At 39.6% G+C, this 20,783-nt stretch overlaps 1 protein-coding gene across 4 annotated transcripts in view; it reads left to right on the top strand.

Annotated features, from left to right (window-relative positions):
- Positions 1-20,783, top strand: part of ITPR2 (inositol 1,4,5-trisphosphate receptor type 2) — a 524,073-nt gene that overhangs the window by 125,243 nt on the left and 378,047 nt on the right. For all 4 annotated transcript variants that reach the window (XR_009505331.1, XM_059935504.1, XM_059935506.1 and 1 more), the window contains 3 exons: positions 3,185-3,229; positions 15,051-15,202; positions 20,177-20,276. Coding sequence is in view for 3 of the 4 variants with exons in the window: in XM_059935504.1 (XP_059791487.1) it covers positions 3,185-3,229; positions 15,051-15,202; positions 20,177-20,276 (297 nt within the window). In the remaining variant the exon portion in view is untranslated. The remainder of the gene's footprint in view (positions 1-3,184; positions 3,230-15,050; positions 15,203-20,176; positions 20,277-20,783) is intronic.

Raw genomic sequence — 20,783 nt, 5'->3', positions numbered from 1 at the left:
ATCAGCAGCCCATCATTTTATCGCTGAGTAGTACTCCATTGTTTGAATATGCCATATTTTGTTCATCCATTCTCCTGTTACATGACATGCATTTTTGTCTAAGCCTAATTAATTTCTGGCCCTATTTTATGTCCCTACCATTGTTCCCCCCAGCTTTCCCATCATCCTCAAATGAATGTGCCTGTTTTAGTTGATTTTCCTGGAAAATGGTTACCTCTGCATACAGAGTTCTTTCTTTAGTTGAGGAGAGCTTTGTTTTCCATAATCTTTGATTATTGCTTGTATTCCACTGATTTTCTCTTCCTTCTAGTATCCTGGTTGCGCATTAGTTGATACCCCATTCTCTGGTCCTCCGTGACTATTTCCTTTTTCCTAATTTTCATTTCTTTACACCTTTCCTCTATGGTGAAAGATAGCTGTTCCATTTTTATCCTTTGCATCACTCATTTCCAGTAATGTCAACTATGCGTGTTCCTGCTGCCGACATGGACTTTAATTTTGTATTTATGTTCTCATTGTTATTGAGATCCTCCTTAATTTAACTTATTTTTATATTGTGATTATTTCTTATATTATTTTATTATTTATCTGATTATTTTTATATTATATTTTTGCTGTTCATCTTCTGCTGCCTTCATATGGAGGCAATGTTTACTTGCACTTTCTTGAATATGCCAAACCATTTCCTGAAAATTTATTTTGTATCATACCATAGATAATATTCAGAAAGACTCCGAGAAAGAATCCCCCCCCCCCCTCCCCGTTTTAACATACTTTTTAACCAGTCCCATGTTGTTTTTTCCTGCTTTCCTCCCTTATTGTCCTCAGACAAGTGAGCTCCATGCAGAAGCAGAACGGTTGAGTGGACGGTCTTTTTGTTCCACTTCTTTTTTTCTCAGTCCTCTTGCTAAATCTTCAGCTGCAGGGCAGTCTGCAGGGTCCTGATGTACTTCCCAGTTCCAGCAGGTGTCAACTCTGCATCCCTGGGCTCTCTTGAGGCTGCTCCTCTCCCCGGCCCCTCTGCTATTTTTCCTTTATCACACAGTGTCATTCCAGCCCACAGCAGCTACAGTTCTTTCTCTTCTTGCCCTTTCTTCAGACAGCGCTTCTTAGAAAGCCCTCTGCCATCATCTGCTCCCTCCGCTTTCTGCCCATTTGCTTTCTGAGCTTTGTTGTATCTCTCTGGCCATGAGAAGACAGAGAGAGGTAGTGGACAGTGGGTGGGAGGATGGGGGAAACAGTTTTCTGCTCCATCTCACAGCAGCTTCTCAGTGATGGAGAAGCACTTCAGTATAGGTCTTTGGTTGGTGAATACTCGGGGTCTCTGGGTTGGGGGCACATAGTGGAACCACAGCAAGTATCTTCTGAATTGTGTTCACCTGGCCACTAGCTTGAAGTCAGGTTGAGGTTTGCCATGAGATGACAACTGGGGAATTATTGCCTCTACCCCAGCACTATCGGCTTTAGAATTACTGTCAATTCATTGATGATTTGGGGTTTAGATGGTTTTCAACCTTAGTGTTCAATGATATTGAGAGTGTTTTCCTTTGTTTTTGATCATTTTCAGTACCGTCATTAATATTTAGTGATAAGTTGGGAGGGGCATTCCTCAGAGCTACTAGCCAAGTGTCATTCTGAGAAAGACTCCCAGCCTTACATCTTAAATGGTGACTTTAATTCCCTGGGGTTGCGTATTGTATACACCAACTGATTCACATTAATAGGATTACATTCAATTGGACAACTTGTTATTTTGAGAAAACACCTTCTAAACCAGATGCTTTACAAATGATCAGCGAGGACATCTTTTTGAAACTGTGTAGTCAGGTGGGAGTCAGGAGTTACGGATGCTAAGCAGCTGGAAATGTGTGGGCGAACAGGCAGCACGTCCAGAACTCATGCTTTCTCATTGGGATGACCCCTAAACTCCACAGTCCAACCCAGAGACATGTGTTCTTTTTTTTTTTTTAACATCTTTATTGGAGTATAATTGCTTTACATTGTTAGTTTCTCCTGTACAACGAAGTGAATCAGCTATACGTATACATATATCCCCATATCTCTTCCCTCTTGCATCTCCCTCCCACCCTCCCTATCCCACCCCTCTAGGTGGTCACAAAGCACTGAGCTGATCTCCCTGTGCTATGCGGCTGCTTCCCACTATCTATTTTACATTTGGTAGTGTATATATGTCCATGCCACTCTCTCGCTTCATCTCAGCTTACCCTTCCCCCTCCCCGTGTCCTCAAGTCCATTCTCTGTGTCTGCATCTTTATTCCTGTCCTGCCCCTAGGTTCTTCAGAACCTTTTTTATTTTTTAGATTCCATATATATATGTTAGCATACGATATTTGTTTTTCTCTTTCTGACTTACTTCACTCTGTATGACAGACTCTAACTCCATCCACCTCACTACAAATAACTCAATTTCGTTTCTTTTTATGGCTGAGTAATATTCCATTGTATATATGTGCCACATCTTCTTTATCCATTCAGCTGTCGATGGACACTTCGGTTGCTTCCATGTCCTAGCTATTGTAAATAGTGCTGCAGTGAACATTGTGGTACATGACCCTTTTTGAATTATGGTTTTCTCAGGGTATATGCCCAGTAGTGGGGTTGCTGGGTCGTATGGTAGTTCTATTTTTAGTTTTTTAAGGAACCTCCGTACTGTTCTCTATCTCTCCATCTGTTTGAGACATGTGTTCTCGTTTGTTAGTTTAAATAGTCCTCATGCATTAGCTGACATAGCTGATATATAGATCCTCTTTTGCTTGACTTTCTTTTCTTGTGTGTATAGCACATGGAGCATGATCTTGAATCATTGTTAAAACTTTCCTTTGGTCTATTTTTAGACATCGGTGTCTGCATTATTGGTCAATAGCAGATTTTGTGGTGGGCAAAATGAACTCTCTTGAATGCTTCTTAAGAGGTGGTGAGACTGTCAGCTCTCACTTGTTCAAAAATGTCAATGTTTGATACAAACAAAGGCCATAAATTTGGCATTTTAACTCTTGTCTCCTGCATCTAGGGTTTGAAGGTATTTACTAACCATTTCTTTCTTAGCCTCTTTTTATGTTAAACTTAGTTAAGTGTACAGTAGTGAACTGGAATTAAAGATCACTGGTCTTGTTAATGTGCTTTTAATAGCAATTCAAAAGTAGCTTTGTTTTTTGTTTTTTAGCTTAACCCTGATTATCGAGATGCCCAAAATGAAGGAAAAAATGTGGTGAGTAGAACTGTTTTTTTCGCCGTCAAATACAAGCATGTTATTTATATTTTATATGAACAAATTGAAAAGTTAGTAGAAAATTTGAAGACTAGGGCTCTGAAAGAGATTCTCCAAGTAGAGGCTGTGGATCGAAGATAAAAAGTAAATGATGATTTGGCTTAGATTATAAGAACATGACCAGAAATGGGTGTTTAGGGAGATTTCCAGCAACTTGGAGGCCACTTATGATAGATCGCTGAAGGCAACTGGATTTGGGAGGTATGGTGGATCTAGGTTTAGTTTTCAGAAGTTCATAGAAATTAGGAAGGAGGAATGGAATTGTGGCATCATATTAAAATAGGACAACAGAACAATCCTCTTCAATTCAAAATAATTTGGTTTCTATTTATGGGGAGAAATTGAAGTGTTCAGTAACTAGATAATTCTAATTTCTAATAATCTACAGTGTGCTACTCAAAAAAAAAATCACAATCTTATTTTAAAGCTAGTTTTCATTAAAAATACTTATTATTATTTATCCTGCTCATCTCATCATAATTTGGAAAGAATATGACTTAACAATGACAACATGATTTAATTCAATAAAAAATTCATAGGGGAAGGGAGTTACCAGTGGGGATGGGGGTGGGTTATGGGTGAAACTGTATGGTGATAGATGGCAACTAGACTTGTGGCGGTGATCACTTTGTAGTATATAAGATGTCGAATTGTTAATGCTGTACACCTGAAACTTATTAAAAAATTCAGAAATTCGGGATATTTTGATGTGATCCAAATAAAGCCTGGATTTTATTTATTTTTTTTGGTGTTTCCTATTATCATTTGGTGTTTCCTATTTTCTTTTTTTTTTGGTGTTTCCTATTATCAATCGTTTTTATTATTGTTGTTATATCAATATTTCTGATTACTCCTACAGCTACTGTCCGCTGCCCCATGGTGTCTACTGCCTTTTCTATGTGTGACTCTCAGCAGGGCTGGATTTCTTTAAAAGCAATTTAGCCAGATATTTTGATATAAAATAGACACAGTCTGTAATACAGTTTTGTTAGGAATTTTGCCATCCCTTTTGGAATGGGTAGGTATTATTACCGCATCACCCCACATTCTGCTCTTTGATAGAAACAGTTGGAATGTTTCATTAAAATGACTACTGTTTTACATTGGCGCACAGATTTACGTTTTAGGAGGATATGGGGGAGATGGGTCAAATAAGAATTTCTGGACCTGAGTCAATCCTGGTTGACTCCTCTCTCCATATGATTATCATGTTTACAATAGAAATAAGCTGAAGTATCAGGTCACTGACCCAGTGAAAACTTTAATTTGTGTCAAAATGTCTTTAAATATAGAAGTAGGTTTGTTAGATCCATTGGATCTTTCATTTATGATTCAATTTTATCCTCCTCTGTGGGCTTTTCTCCCCCTGGTTTTCAAATAGCGGCACCAGGATTGTTGGGTCCTTACCTTCCTATGATTTAGGAAAATGCTCTCAGTAGCCATGTTTAAAAAGCAAAGTGTGAATCATAGTTTCTTTGGTTCTTCCTAAAAGCTTGTCGATGGTCTCAATGGTTTCCAGCCAGAGACCACCAGGAAAATACCCATACAAGTGGTGTTTATAACTCACTGCACGCACACTATGGGGAACTGTGCTGCTTCTCAGTAAGAAGCTGTTAGAAAAAACGTCTTATAGGAACTGGGCTTGTGCGATTGATTTTGGGGAAGATTTAAAGAAGCGGGGCTTTGCTGTGGATGGGAGTGCTGTCAGGAAGAGGAGGTATCTTAATACATTTTATCTGTGGGTAGGGCAGGCTAGATCTATAATTGCTAAAGAAGCAGCAGTCGCTCATATTCGCTAGAGGAGAGGAGCAGGATTGTCATTTTTTTGTGGTTTGAACAACGTTCACAGTCTGTCGGTGTTCAGATATGGTTACGGAGTGGTGTTGTTTTGTCTTGATCCATTCCAGTCATGAAGTGACCTTGTGTGGTGTTGCTGTTTTGTGAAATTGTCCATATTCACCAGGAGAACACCATGGCCCAGCTTGAGTGTCAGGCCAGCTCCTAGCAACACCAAGGCCTGGCTCATACACCAGGCCAGCTGTCGGATGTCGGGGACTGCTTTTCTCTTTGTCAAGGTTTATTTCTGTGATATTCTATGTGACTTCTTGAGCATGCTGTAGAGACAGCGGAGCTCTACTGTAGCACCACCGTGAACTTGTGTAGCCTTGGACAAGTCAGATAGCTTTCCTGAGACTCAGTTTCTTCACCTGTCTGATAGGATAAGGATGTTTGCCCTGCATGCCATGGGGATAAAATGCCAGCCGACAAATGGAAAACTCTCTGAATAAAAGATGTTAGTAGGCTAAAAATGTAAGTTGTTTCTATTTAAAGGGCATCATATCAAAGCTTCAAACTGTGCAATTGAATTAAATCTCTGGCTCATCTCCTTTTGGCTACATACCATTAGGAGATGCTCCTGATGATTCTGGGCAGAGCTGAGGGGGAGAAAATAGTGAATGAAGGTTTATGGAGCAGCACAGAGCATACAAATAAGTAATAAATCCATGGTGAAATTTACTCTTTGTGTTAATCAAGCTTTTGATTAGACTTGCTAAATTTTTTTCCTTTGTATTCTGAAGTACAGTTTCTTTATCCTCCTTTAAAGGTGAGAAAGAGCGCTCTTCTGTTTAAGCAGTGTTACTACCAATACTTTAATTGCATACAACATAGGTGGGTTTGCTTCTGTTGTAGGATTTTATGACTGGATCTCCTCTGTCCTCTCAGAGACATATCCAACTGGAGACATCTGATTTCATTCTCTCTGAAACCCCTAGCTTGAAAGTAAATAAAACTGAGAATAGGGAATAGTACAGCTAACAATGTGGCTTCTCATTCTATACGCCATTTACCACCTAGCAATAATGATGTTTCTGTCTAAAAAAGAAAACAGAGGAGCATTTAGAGTGTAGCCTGTGAAAAATGAAATCAGTTTCCCAAAACAATGCTATCTCACCTCAGATCTGGGTTCCAGGAACACTGAGTTCCCTGTCACCATGCTAATTATTTTCTTTCCTCATTTTCCCTATGTTGTCTATTTAATATCCAGTTAATAGTTTTCCTGTAATTTAGAAACCTTTATCAAATGTTGCCTTCCATTTTTGAAGTTTCAGAGGTTAATGGATGGTGCCGCTGAAATGAGGCGGAGTGTGTCAGAGCTCCCATTAAGACCCAAATAGCTGTATTTATTCTACAAAGAAGCCTGTTATTTCCAATCTTACAAATGTACAGCATCCACAGGGACCCTGTAAATATTGGAACTGTATCAAGCCCAGCTGGGAACCTGAAAGTCGTTAGTTTTCTCTCCGTGAAAACCGGCATCTTTTCAAATGGCTCTTTGAAGGAGATTTTTCTGGAATAACACCACCCATTTTAACATTACCTTATTTATGTGGAATGTGATCTGATTTTTCCAGGGAACGTCTTTTGTCTGTGCTGGGGATCCTCAGCCTCAACAATACTGATATATTTGATACTCGGGCCAGATCATTCTTGGTTGTGGTCGGGCTGTTCTCTGCATTGTAGGATGTTTAGCGGCATCTCTGGGCTCTACTCACTAGACACCAGGAGTGGTCTCCCTGTTCTCCATCCCCCATCCCCCGCCCAACTTGTGGCAACTAAAAGTGTTTCTGGAAATTGCCAAACGTCTCTGGGGAGCCAAACTCTCTCCCTTTGAGAACCATCCGTCTTTGTGCAAAAACATACATTAAACAGAAATGTTCTAGGAAGCATGAAACTTTGCTGAAATAGACTTGAAAATCCTATTCTGTAGGATTTTTCTTTTGGGGGAGGGTACCAGATTCTGAAAGAAGACCCGCAGATTTCTTTGAGTTTTACTATGTATTCATCAGTGGTAAGATGATAAGGAAAAGCAAGAAAAAAGGGTCATATTGGGAATTAGTGTGAGAGCGCCCGATTGTCAAGGAACCGTGGCAAGAGAAGAAGTGTTTGCAGCTTTAAATGGCAGGGTTGTGTCTGTTCCAGAAAGTCTGCAGTGAGAGCCCCAGAGGGTCTGGACTAAAAACACAGATGCCTACACATCGTTATGCTGCCGTGGCCACAGGTCTGAATCAGCCCTGAAAACGCATGCATTGTTTCTTACCGAATGTCTCTGGCTGGCTCCTCACAGCAGAATTGCTACGTGATGTCTCTGCTGAAAATGCGATGACTCACAAATGAGGCAACGGAGAAGGTGTAGCGGGAGGCTCCCTGCCGTGCGCCGCGGGCAGGGCCCCCAGGAGCTAGAGAAGCTGGCGAGCCATTAGCATCCTCTGGCTTCTCATACGGGATTTTCAGTTTGTAGAATCTGCGAGGCTGTGTGCCTTTCCTTCCAAGTGAAAATGCTAGTTTTTCTAAAAGCCCAGCAGACTAGGTTAACATTCTGCAGCCCTGCATTCCCTAAATTGAGAGTGTTTTGGAGACTGAGATGCTGTTAAATTTAACACCTGTTTAAGCTCTGTTGTACCTTAATGTCTTTTCATGATGCAAAGAGGGAGGGCAGTGTGCTTCTGTAATTCTCTGCAGAGAACTAGTGTTTTGGGGTCTTTTTTCTTACTTAAAAAGAGATGTGGGTTCATAAACAAAAGCCACAAGCGCACAATTTTGAACAGAACTGCCTTCATATTGTAGAAATAGAATATTAATTTTCTTGATATTGAAGCTTGATCCATTTATTTAAAAACTGTATACTTATAACTCATTATTCATATTTCATTATTTAAAAAATTCCAAGGGGCTGGCTTGAAGTTTACTGTCAAACTGCTTATGACAGCTTGTTAAGCAAATTAACGGAGTACAAGAGATTAATAGCAGAATGCTTAAGACTACAGCCCTGTTTTAAAAAACTTCTAAATGTGTTAGAAGATCTTATTCACACATAAACAATTGTTATGCTATTTATAAATGGAACTTATCTATTCTTTAAAGCTTTTTTCCTCAAAGACCTAAGCAAATTATTTGGGGGTACATTTCACTTATCCTAGGTAATTAAAATTAAACCACAGGTCTTAAATAGTATGAGTAATTTAGAGTGACCTCTTTTAGTTAGTAAGTGACTAACTAACTAAAGTGACTAACTAACTAAGTGACTAACTCACTTAGCTAATAAGTGAGGTTCCTCTATGGAAAAGATTTTTATTGTTCACTGTAAGAGTATCAAAATAGAGAGGTCTTTGACTATTCTTATCGGGATCCCACAGGGAGATATTACCAAGGGAGATGGGGTAGGAGAGCAATCTCTTGGAACCTGAATCTGCTCGCCTTTTGTAAGTCTAAAATTCATTTTATTAGCTTTTCAAAAGGGGGAAAAGGACAGTACATACAGGAGGATTGATTCCACTAAATGAATTCACAAATGACTGATGTATAAACCACAGTGCCAACTGTCAGTTGCTAAGTAGATCTAAATCCTTGGGTCAGTTAGTGCATTTTCCCTGAAGGAAAATCTATATCAAAAGCTAACTTATGATTAGAAGATTGGTGTGGAGAGCTCAGGAAATTAGATGACACACATGCCTTTCAGGGATATGGAATTCCTCCAGGAAAACTGGAATACTAATTTGTTTCATCTACCCTAGCTTGCGGTGAGAGAAACTGTCAAATTCTTGTTCATTGACTCTCCGTTTGTTTAGGTTACATGCTTATCTCCTGTTAATAAAGCCTTTCTTCAAGTATGGTTCAATGTAATTGATTAGATTTTATTTTCCTTAGCTAAAATCATATTTTAATTGTACCTTTCTAATACTCCATTTAAACCACTTGTGCTCAAATCCCTGTGCCTACATATTCCCAAAAATCCTTTTAGTTTTTTTCTACAACTGACTGATCTCGTCCATTATTTTTGCATTCTTACATTCTGAGGCAATCTTCCCTCACATGTATTAATAACACTCATTATGTTGGTGGTTCTTTCTTTTGGCTGCAATAGCATTGCCAAATCCAGAAAAGAGCTCTTTCATAATATTTATTTGTGACTGTAACTCTCCTTGTCTATTTCTCCCCAAGTTTTCATGTTAAGATGTAATAAAAAACAAACTTCCTTTTCTTTCTTTTAGAATTAGCACTTCCTCTTCTTAAATCTCCCCCTTCCTCTTTCTCTGCCTTCTTCCTCATCATAGTGACTATTATCTTCAATTTCAGATGTCACCACCATTTTTACCATTGGGAAGGAGTTCATAGTTGCACATGGTATTCTACTGGGCCCTACGTAAGAAGATTGTGTAGATCTTCTTAAGACCTTCTTGACTCAGTTATTTGGGGTCAGGCAGAAGTGTGATTCCTGTGTCACCATTACATTTCAGAGCCTCCATGGAGAACTGCTCCTTTGCTATCCGTATCTTAGTATAACACCTGGATTTTCATGTTGAGCTGCATGGCAGAGATCAATGCAACAACACACTTTTTTTTCATTGTTTTAGTTAGTTTGTTCATTCATTTGTTCCTTCCCTCCCTCCCCCTCTATCTCCCTGTCTCTCCCATCTTTGCTCCCTCCCCCCTCTCTTTTCTTTCCTCCCTTCCTTCAGCAGCTTTATTGAGATATAATTCACATACCATAAGAATTCTCATGTTTAGAATTACAAATCAGTGGTTTTTAGTATATTCACAGAGTTGTAAAACCATAACCACTATCTAATTTTAGAACATTTTTTCCACCCCCAAAAGAAAGCCTGTATCCATTAGCAGCCCCTGGCAACCTGGATCTACTGTCTCTATGAATTTGCCTTTTCTGGACATTTCATAGGTGGAATCATGCAATATATGGCCTTTCTTTCATGGCTTCTTTCACTTAGCATAATGTTTTCAAGGTGCATGCAGGTTGTACCATGTATCTGTACTACATTCCTTTTCATGGCCAAATAATATTCCATTTGGTACATGTACCACATTTTGTTTATCCATCATTTGGATGATGGTTATTTCTACTTTCTGGCTTTTATAAGTAAAGCTGCTATGAACATTCAGTGCACGTTTCTGTGGGGTCATATACTTTCGTTTCTCCTGGGTAGATACCTAGAATTAGAATTGCTTGTTATATGTTTAACATTTTGAGGAACTGCCAAACTCTTCCTAAGTGGCTATACCATTTTGTGTTCCTCTAACAATATATGAGTGCTACAATTTCTCCACATCTTAACGCTTGTTATTGTCTGTGTCTTTGACTATAACCATCCTAGTACATTTTCCTAATTAGTAATGATATTGAGCACCTTTGCCTGCACTTCTTGGCCATTTGTATGTCTTCTATGGAGAAATGTTGTCACATCCTTTCCTCAATTTTTATTAATTAATTAATTAATTAATTAATTAATTTATGGCCACGTTGGGTCTTTGTTGCTGTGCGTGGGCTTTCTCTAGTTGCAGCGAGTGGGGGCTACTCTTCATTGTGGTGCACAGGCTTCTCATTGTGGTGGCTTCTCTTGTTGCAGAGCACGGGCTGTAGGTGCACGGGCTTCAGTAGTTGTGGCACGCGGGCTCTGTAGTTGTGGTTCTTGGGCTCTAGAGCGCAGGCTCAGTAGTTGTGGCACACAGGATTAGTTGCTCCGCGGCATGTGGGATCTTCCCGGACCAGGGATCGAACCCATGTCCCCTGCATTGGCAGGCAGATTCTTAAGCACTGCGCCACCAGTGAAGTCCCTCCTCAATTTTTAATTGGGTTATTTGTCTTTACAACTATTCAGTTGTAAGTGTTCTTTATATATTCTGGATACAAGTCCCTTATCAGATATATAATTTACAAATATTTTCTCTCAGGCTGTTTTTTTTTTAATAGACACTTTTTAAAGAGAGTTTTAGATCCATAGCAAAATCCAGTGGAAGGTACAGAGGGTTCCCACATACCCCTGCCAGCACACAAGTACAGCCTACTGTCAACATCCCTCACCAGAGGGGTACGTTTGTTACGCTGGTAAACCTGCCTTGACACATCATTATCACCCAAAGTTCATAGTTTACATTAGGGTTCTCTCTCAGTGTTGTACATTCTATCAGTTTGACAAAAGTATAATGATATGTATCCACCATTATAGGATCATACAGAATAGTTACACTGCCTTTAAAATCCTCTGTGTTTTTCCTATTCATCCCTCCCTCCCCCAATCCCTGGCAGTATATTCACAGTGTATTTTTATTGTGTCCATAATTTTGCTTTTTCCAAATATCATATTTGGAATCACACAGTATATAGCTTTTTCACATTGGCTTCTTTCAAGATGCATTTAAGGTTTCTTTGTGTCTTTTCATAACTTGATGGCTCATTTATTTTTAGTGCTGAATAGCATTCCATTGTTTGGATGTCCCACAGTTTATTTACCTACTCACCTACTGAAAGATTTCTTGGTTGCTTCTAAGTTTTGGTAGTTATGAATAAAGCTGCTGTGCAAGTTTTTGTGTGGACATAGCTTTTCAGTTCATCTGGGTAAGTAACAAGGAGCATGATTGCTGAATCATATGGTATGGAGTGTGTTTTGTTTTGTGTAAAACCACTGAACTGTCTTCCACAGTGGCTGGACCATTTTGCATTCCCACCAGCAATGAATGAGAGTTCATGTTGCTCCACATCCTCGTCAGCATTTGGTGTTGTCAGTGTTTTGGATTTTGGCCATTCAATAGGTGTATGTGGTATCTCATTGTTTTGAGTGATACCTCATTAGAGAATTTGCTATTCCCTAATGACATTTGATGTTGAGCATCTTTTCATGTATATATTTACCACCTGTATGTCATCTTTGGTGAGGTGTCTGTTCAGGTCTCTTGCCCATTTAAAAATTGGATTATTTGTTTTATTATTATTGAATTTTAAGAGTTCTTTGTATATTTTGGACACCAGTTCTTTATCAAATATGTCTCTTGCAACAGTTTTCTCCAAGTCTGTGGTTCATCTTCTCATTCTTTTGAGAGTGTCTTTCACAGAGCAGAAGAAACCCATTTTCATGAAAACCAGTTTATCAATTATTTCTTTCATGGAAATTGCCTTTGGTGTCATATTTTTCTTGTACACTACTATTTTTCTTCTAGTGTCCACACTCATTTCCCTTTCTTTCTCCTTCCCTCATTCCTACTTTCTCATTCCAGCTATTTCTCTTTCTTTAGACTCTTTCTCCCAACCCACTGTGAGAGTTGAAATATAGGAAATAAACAAAACTGTACAAAGGCTGTCTAAATTTCAGTAGGGAATAATTAAAGACTAATGTTTTCAAGACCCAAAGGAATAAATTCCAAGTTATAGTATTTCACTAGACTAGCTGCTGCCAGAGATTTATTTGGAAGAAGTCTTTTTAGCTCACAGAGATGATCTATAAAGATCCTTCCCGAGCTTGAGATTCCATGAGCCTAAGCTGTTATGTTACCCAGGCAGCCTTCTTTCCCGACTTATTTGTCTGGCCAGACTAATCTCATTGGGTTATTTAAAGACATTTAGGTTTTCCTCTCTCAGGATGTGATGGTGTTTTTGCCCTTCAAAGACTGTTGTCTTTAGTTCACAGATTTCCATGCCCTCAACGCAGATCACTGTGAAATGGGTCTCCTGACCCATGAGAATTTTTTCAGAAGACCTAAAGAAGGTTCTTTTTTTTAAAAATAAATTTATTTATTTTATTTATTTATTTTTGGCTGCATTGGGTCTTCGTTGCTGCGCGTGGGCTTTCTCCAGTTGTGGAGACCGGGCACTACTCTTCGTTGCGGTGGGCGGGCTTCTCATTGCGGTGGCTTCTCATGTTGTGGAGCACGGGCTCTAGGCGTGTGGGCTTCGGTAGTTGTGGCACGCGGGCTCAGTAATTGCGGCTCACGGGCTCTAGAGCACAGGCTCAGTAGTTGTGGCACACAGGATTAGTTGCTCCGCGGCATGTGGGATCTTCCTGGACCAGGGCTTGAACCCTTGTCCCCTGCATTGGCAGGCAGATTCTTAACTGCTGCGCCACCAGGGAAGGAGGTTCTTAACCATGAGTTCATGCCTGCCCTTCGAGAAGTGTCTCATTCAGTGCTTAAGGGCTGCAGACCAGGCTGCTGGCTTTGGTTAATTTGGACTGAGGCGTGGCTAGTTGAATTTGGGGTTGAGCATTCACTATAGCACCCACTGCTCCCCTTGCCTTCCTCTTCCCCCCTCCTTTTTCCCTTTTTATTCCCTCCTTTCCACCTCCTCTCCCTCCTTCCTCTCTCCCTCTTCTTCCCTCCCCCTTTTTCTACTCTGGTCCTCCCCCCTCTCCATCCTCTTCCCTTCTCTCCTTCCCTCATCCTTCATCTCCTGTAGGTAACTGCACTCATGTCTTTGTTTAGAGGAAATAATGCTCATCTTCCTCTCTCTTAAATTTTTGTGGTAAGATTAGTGAGAACAGTCAAGGGAATTGTTTTGGTATTGTGAGAACTTTTGTATAAATTCAGAAGTGGAGTTTGCTTACTGCTTTTTCATTTCCTTCTTTCCTATTTCCCTATACTCACTTCTAGTGTATAGTAAGTTAAGTATACCTTTTTCTGATGAATGAACATAGTTCATATTTGCTGGTAAGAAACAACTGTTATGGGGGTTAAACCACCTGGGGAGAGTTTTCCAGACCCCTGTCTTCATATAGGTCTGAACTTAGATCTCTGCAGAAAACATATAAATCAAAGATGACAAGAGCTACCAGATACTGCTAGCCTATGTGAGATTTAGCAGATAGCAATCCTGTTCCTTCTTAAGAACACTGGCAGTTCCTCTGCCCATTCACAGTTAACTGGTGCTACCAATTTGTGCACCATTTACAGAAGACACCAGCATGAAACTGCAAGGGTTTACTGATCCAAGGAAAATGATTTTCACAGTCTTGGGATGGAGCTTCAAGTGAATGTTTTGGAATGATCAGTGTAGTATTTCATTGTCATGGCAGCCTTTAAAGAAATGCTTGTCTTTGGATATGGATGGCTTTCATTTGCCTTTGAGCATCCCTTCCCACCTATTTTCTTTCAACTTCCTGTGATGGTACAATGACAATTTTTCCCTCTCATTTTAAAATTTAATTTGATTTAATAATTATATGTAAGTAATTATATTTATGTACTTTATTACCAAGCTTATATTACATTTGCTGTATCATGTTTTGGTTTTCTTATACATCAGATTCTTCCATGGGACACTGGAACTTGGGGAAGTTCGAGTGAAAATACATAATCATCAGTCTTGTGTTGTTTTCTGCTTAAAATGGTAGGAGTGTACTAGAAATACTGACTGCATTTCACATCATCCTGAAGGCTTCTATTCCATTTAATTTCACTTTATATGCCATTATAGTATGTTCTGGGATCTAATGGAATGAGCTGATGAACTGAATGGGAATGTTGCTGTTGATTCCCCTTCCCTCCAAGTTAATATCCCAGTGATTCTGGGGAGTTAGGCAGGAACTCTGAAACACTTCCATGCTTACTCTTTAATTTATGAACTCTAGATGATTCAACACACTGCTTCTTCTCTGTGTTTGTTTTAAATGTGGAGTGGTCAAAATTACTACTGTGATAATAGGTTTAATACCAGGGAAGGGATCAGAACTATTGTGACTGTTAGTGCCTTGATAACTTGCCCAGGTCAAATCACCCCTCTGGAGTGTGTGACTTATCACCGTTAATAATAATTACCTGAAAGGCTCTCAGGCCTGATCTGCTCTTTCTGGATGATGTGAACTGGACCTCACTGTAATCCAATGAAGAAATAAATGCAAATTTAAAACTTATCTTCCAATTAATTGGAGAGTTTAGTAAGAAACATATAAAAGTAAAAAACCTTGTACTTCCTCCACAGAGAGATGGAGATCTTCCAACTTCAAAGAAGAAACGCCAGGCAGGGGAGAAGATCATGTACACTTTGGTCTCAGTCCCACATGGAAATGACATTGCATCCCTTTTTGAACTGGATGCCACAACTCTTCAGAGAGCGGACTGCCTGGTCCCAAGGTAAAAAAAAAATATGGTTAAACAATAGTGTTTCTCTGAATAATTTTACTGGCAGGTAAGGAATTAAAATCATAATCTTAGTATAATTTTTGTGATATCAAGAGAGCAAGCATAAGTGAAGAACACGAGTTAAAAAAATCATTCCTCTTTTGTGAGTAGATTAACATTGTTTTATTCTTAAAAATTCAAATGTGCAGGACAAAAGAAATTCTGAAAAATTCATAAAAATTATTTATTCTTATTACTTATATGGCCTGTGGTTACTAAAGTAAAAAGTGATCTAGAAGCATTTCCATTAATAGTCATGGCATTTATTTTTATATGTCAAATTTCAAATTTCATTCACTCATCATCCACTTGTTCATTTATTTAGTCATTCGGTCAACAAATCTTTTTTAAAAAATTTATTTATTTTATTTATTTGGCTGCGTTGGTTCTTAGTTGCAGCACTCGATCTTTGTTGTGGCATGTGGGATCTTCTGTTGTGGTGCATGGGCTCCTCGTTGAGGCACACGGGCTTCTCTCTAGTTGTGGCAGGGGCTGCAGAGCGCGGGCTCAGTAGTTGCGGCAGGTGGGCTTAGTTGCCTCACCGCATGTGGGATCTTAGTTCCCCGACCAGGGATCAAACCCGCGTCCCCTGCATTGGAAGGCAGATTCTTAAGCACTGGACCACCAGGGAAGTCCTTCCGTCAACAAACCTTTATTGAACATCAATTCCATTCCAGGCATTGCCCTTGGCATTGGGAAGAAAACCATGAGCAAACTGGTTATGAACTTAAATTCAAATGGGAGTGGGAGGCAATAAACAAATAAACATAAAATATAAGGTGAGGTAATAAGAACGCTTTGAAGAAAAATTTAAGAGTATGGGGAGTTCTATTATGAGACCTCTTGATTTAGGACATTTGAGAAAAGATCTGAATGATTTGAAGGGTCAAATCCTCTCCATATGGGAGAAGTGTTTCAAGCAGCAGGAACACAAAGTGGAAGAATCTTGAGATTTACTAGGTGTGCTGAAGGACCAGCTAAGAGACCAGTTGGCCCTCAGTGAGGGAGGGGAAAGGATATTGTTAATGAGGTAGTCAGAACTTAATGTAAGAGAGTATTTTACATTCTTTCACTTGGATTTGATTATTTTAATTAAGATTTTTTTTGTTTTGCCTAGAGCTGTCTACTTTCCAACAATAGCACTCTGATACGATCTCTAGATGCATAGAGGAGTTTTGCCCATATATTCAGGTCTAGTGGAATGGTTCTAAATTGTCCTTGATCCAGCATGATTGTCTCGGCCTTGGGCAGATGGCAGTGGTTAGGCTGAAGGTGCCTGCTCAAAATGCAGACATTATTGTGTAGGTTACTTTCAGGGGAGGTAAAAAGTTGCTGTACTAACACTGCCAAGAAACACTGCTCCTTGGACTTCCTGGGCTGTTTCATGGCTGTTCTCATTCATGAGAAATGTAGCTGAGTCCACGGCCATACCACCCTGAATGTGCCCAATCTTGTCTGATCTTAGAAGCTAAGCACAGTAGGACCTGGTTTATACTTGGATGGGAGAAATGTAGCTGAATCTTGGCCTTATATGAGCCATCTCTCACTCTGTTGTACCAATAGAAGCCTGTAAAGAAATCCCCTCTGAAGGTTTGGGCTGATGCAGGTCTTTGACCTTCTCTTCTGAGTATTGCATCTTAATAAATCCTTACTCTGACTATTCATTTTAGATTTTAACTCAGCAAGAATAGAGTCCTTCTTGAATTCTAACCAAGAAAGTTTGCTTAGGGAAATGATAGAAAGATCTTACTCTAATGTGACTAGACCCAAGACAAGCCCCTGAGCCTCACTTTATATGGAAGGGTTCATCTATTACTGTTTCAGAACTGCTGAAGCCCTTCTCAGTATAGAACAGAATTTTGTATTAACATAGATTCATTTGTCACTAATTGTTTTAAAGCTAACACTAATTAACACTTAATAATGACTACTATTATAACTCTGGAGCGCTTGCTGTGTGCTAAGCACTATGTCAGCTTCTTTATAAATGTCTTATTTAATGCTGGCAGCAACTCTTACAGATCAGGAACTACGGACTTAGAGCAGTGCTTTTCAAGTTGGCTCTAAACTGGACTCACCTGGGCAGCATTGCGCCCTCTCCATACTCTGGCCACACCAAGACCAGTGAAATCAGAGTCTTGGGGGCAAGATGCAGGCTTTTTTAAAAATCAGTACCCAGGTGATTCCAATGCGGGGTCAAATACTTCTCAAACTTTACACTCTATAATCAATGCTTCTCACACTTTAATGTGTACTGAACCACCTGGGGATCGGATGACAGCTCAGATTGTGATCTGCTTGGTCTAGGGTGGGGTCTGAAGTCTGCATCTCTAACAGACCCTCAGGTAATGCTGATGCTCCTGGTTTGTGGACTAGACTTTTAAGTATCAAGGGCTTGGAGCAGTGGTTCCCAGTCTTTGGTGCACACTGGAATATCCGGGGATCTTTAAAAAGTACTGATGCCTCCTCTTACTCCCAGACATTCTGATTTAAATGGTGTGCGGTGCAACTTGGGCAATAGGGTTGTAAAAGCTTTCCAGGTGATTCTAATGTGTAGCCAAGATGGGGAACCACTGGCTTAGTGTGATTAGGTTGATTGATCCTTGTCAAGCTCAGGAAGTGGAATTTGATCCTGGACTGTGTGAACTCAAAATCTGTACTCTTAACCACTATGCTACTATGCCTTCATAGTTTAGACATTCAGATTATATCAAGATTTTAACAATGGATTTATGTGGTGTGGGTCCTAAAGAGTTAATTCATTTCCAAAATTCTTGGAAATTGCAGGTTATTATGCTCAAGTGTAGCCTCTTTAGTTTGGAACCCAGCCATCTAGGTTGACTCCATAAGCAGCTATAGAAGGTCCAGGAGTAAGAATAGGGGGAACGACACAGAGCTGAATAAGCTATGGCCCCACTTTCCAGATGCTTAAAATATCAATACAGTGGGGAAGATACCTGAGTCCAAATGACATCTCCTGTATAATTCCATGCAGAAGTGGTAATACAGAGATATTTCAGGATTGGACCTTTGCTGATTATTTGGACAAGGATTGGACCTTTGCTGTTTTAGATTTTTGAAACAATCTCTATTTCTTTTTTTGCACTTAATTTATTTGAAACTTTGTTCACGTCTTGCTAAAGCATTCTAATATTTCGTTCCAAGTGTGATAGGCGGTATAGCAGGGACCTCTGTGCAGGACAACAGAACATCTATTACAAACATACCGTGTTTCGAAGCGGTTTCCCCTGGAAGAGCAGACTCTATACTTTCTGGCGGCATTTTTTTTTAGTCCTGTGGGTATTATTTCCTCTAGAATATGTTCTTTTGTTTTACCTGATAGTCGACAAGGTGGATCTTTGAGGGGGGCTCTTTTAGAAATACCACGAGAGGGACCAGGTGTGGGACTACCACTGCATTCACCAGAATGGTCAGTTACCCATTCTCTAGCTACTGCTAACAAAAATTGCTTGTAAGACATTTTATTCAGTGCATTAACTCAATCTCTATTTTATCTACTTTTATGAATGAGAAGAATCAGGATGTTTGAGAATGAATCTCTTTCCCTGAAGTCCTTGGCGTTTTATTTGATTTTCTCTTATTGGCCTTAATGCTTTCTGCCTCATGTTATATGATTTATTTATCTTATCTTTCCTACTGAACTTTCAGCAACTTGAAGGCAGAGAACTTACCTCAGTGGTTTTCTTTTAATAGATACTTTATCCATTTTGTTAAAGAAATAATGATAATAGATTCACTAAAAATGATAATATTTGAGCTGGATGAAGCTCTAGCTGTCCTTTCGTATGCACTGTCTCTCAGTTCACATATAGTTGATTCTTATTATTTCTGGAACATGAATTAGCAAATACTGACCCATTGCTTCTAAGGGAAATGCAGAGTTAGGTTCCTGCAAGCCTCTGGGCACAATATTTTTGTCAATCAGTCAATACTCAACCTTGTCTTATATGTGTTTTTGTTTAAAGACACCTTATTTAATATATATTGTTTCATTAGCATTGAATTCATGGCCGTCACCACTATAACTCATGCCTGAATGAAGCATCTCTGAGTTATTTTCTCCGTCATGCGTATCACAACCTTGCTCTATAGGAACACAAGACAGCACTTCCGCACTATGCTTAGGACTGTTTTAAACAATGAATTCACTAACAATAGACGGTGAAAAACATGGCACCAAACAGACCACAAAAAGACACTTGTTGACAGTATGAGAAAACAAGAAACAAGAAGGAAGAACAAGAAACAAGAAGGAAGAGCATCACCTTGTTCAGCCTCACTGGGAATGTGAGTGGCAGGGAATCAAATTTTTTGCCACTCTGTGCATGTCTGAGAATGACTTCCAAAGTGGCCCAAGTATTGATTTTGGGGTCACGGATAAATTTTTGTGAGTAGGCAAATTCACAGGTATGGAATCTGCGACTAACGAGGATCGACTGCGCTGTGTACTTTTACGTGCAGATGATTAAACCACAAAAGGGACTACAATCAGACGGCAGTTTTAACACAGTTGGTTCCACAGTCAGTGCTTCTTACCTTAGTATGCATCACAACTGCCTGGAAAGGCTGGTAAAATCCTGTTGGATCTCACCCTCAGAGTTTCTGATTCAGTGGACTTGGGTGAAGCCTCGGAATTTGCATTTCTAACTAGTTCTCAGGTGATGCTGAGGTTGCTGGTCCAGGGACCAGATTTTGAGAACCACTGGTTGATGTAATAATGCTGCATGCTTTGAAATAGCCTGTAGTTCAGACATTCCCCTTAAACCAGACTGATCTACGCTTGAGTCAGTTACTAGTCTAAAAATATATTTATATTCATATCATGTATGAAACTGGTAAATACGTTGATATGTAAGTGTGCTAATTTTTTTATAATCTGTGTTTTTAATACTCTTTTGCTTTTAGGAATTCATACGTTCGGTTAAGACATTTATGTACAAACACGTGGGTAACCAGTACTAGCATCCCCATAGACACAGATGAAGAGAGGCCTGTTATGTTGAAGGTAAATGTCGCTGAGAATGGTTTACTTTTCAGCCAAATGTTGTGTGAATAGGATTAGGGGGTGACTGACATGTTCTTACAGTTGAGCTTCACCAGTATTAGAGATTATTGCAATTAATTTCATCAAGCACTCGTGCCTACCAGTTGCTTTAGGTAGCTGAACTTAGAGGCTTGACTGCAGCTGGGCTGTGATTCAGGAAGATGCAGCAGAGATACCAAAAGAGTGGGAGCAGCAAATAGAAAGGGAAGAAGATTCTAGGAGGGCATTTCCTCTCCTCTGTTGAAAACTGAAACAAAGAGCATGTGTGAAAGGGATACATTTCTAGTCGGGCTTTGAGAACAAGGCAGGAAATGGGCACGGAAAATCTGTGTCCCTACAGCCTTTCATAGTGGACGATGCATGTAGGAATTACTGTGTTTGGATTCTCTACTCCTGTTTTATATCTCTTAAACAGTACTAAGATGTGTTAGTAGTTGAAGAATATTGCATAGTTATTTAGTAAAACAA

Source organism: Balaenoptera ricei, chromosome 10 (genome assembly GCF_028023285.1).
Source record: "Balaenoptera ricei isolate mBalRic1 chromosome 10, mBalRic1.hap2, whole genome shotgun sequence".
NCBI lineage: Eukaryota > Metazoa > Chordata > Mammalia > Artiodactyla > Balaenopteridae > Balaenoptera > Balaenoptera ricei.
The sequence above is the reverse complement of the archived record's forward strand: the minus strand, read 5'-3'. Positions and strand labels throughout refer to the sequence as shown.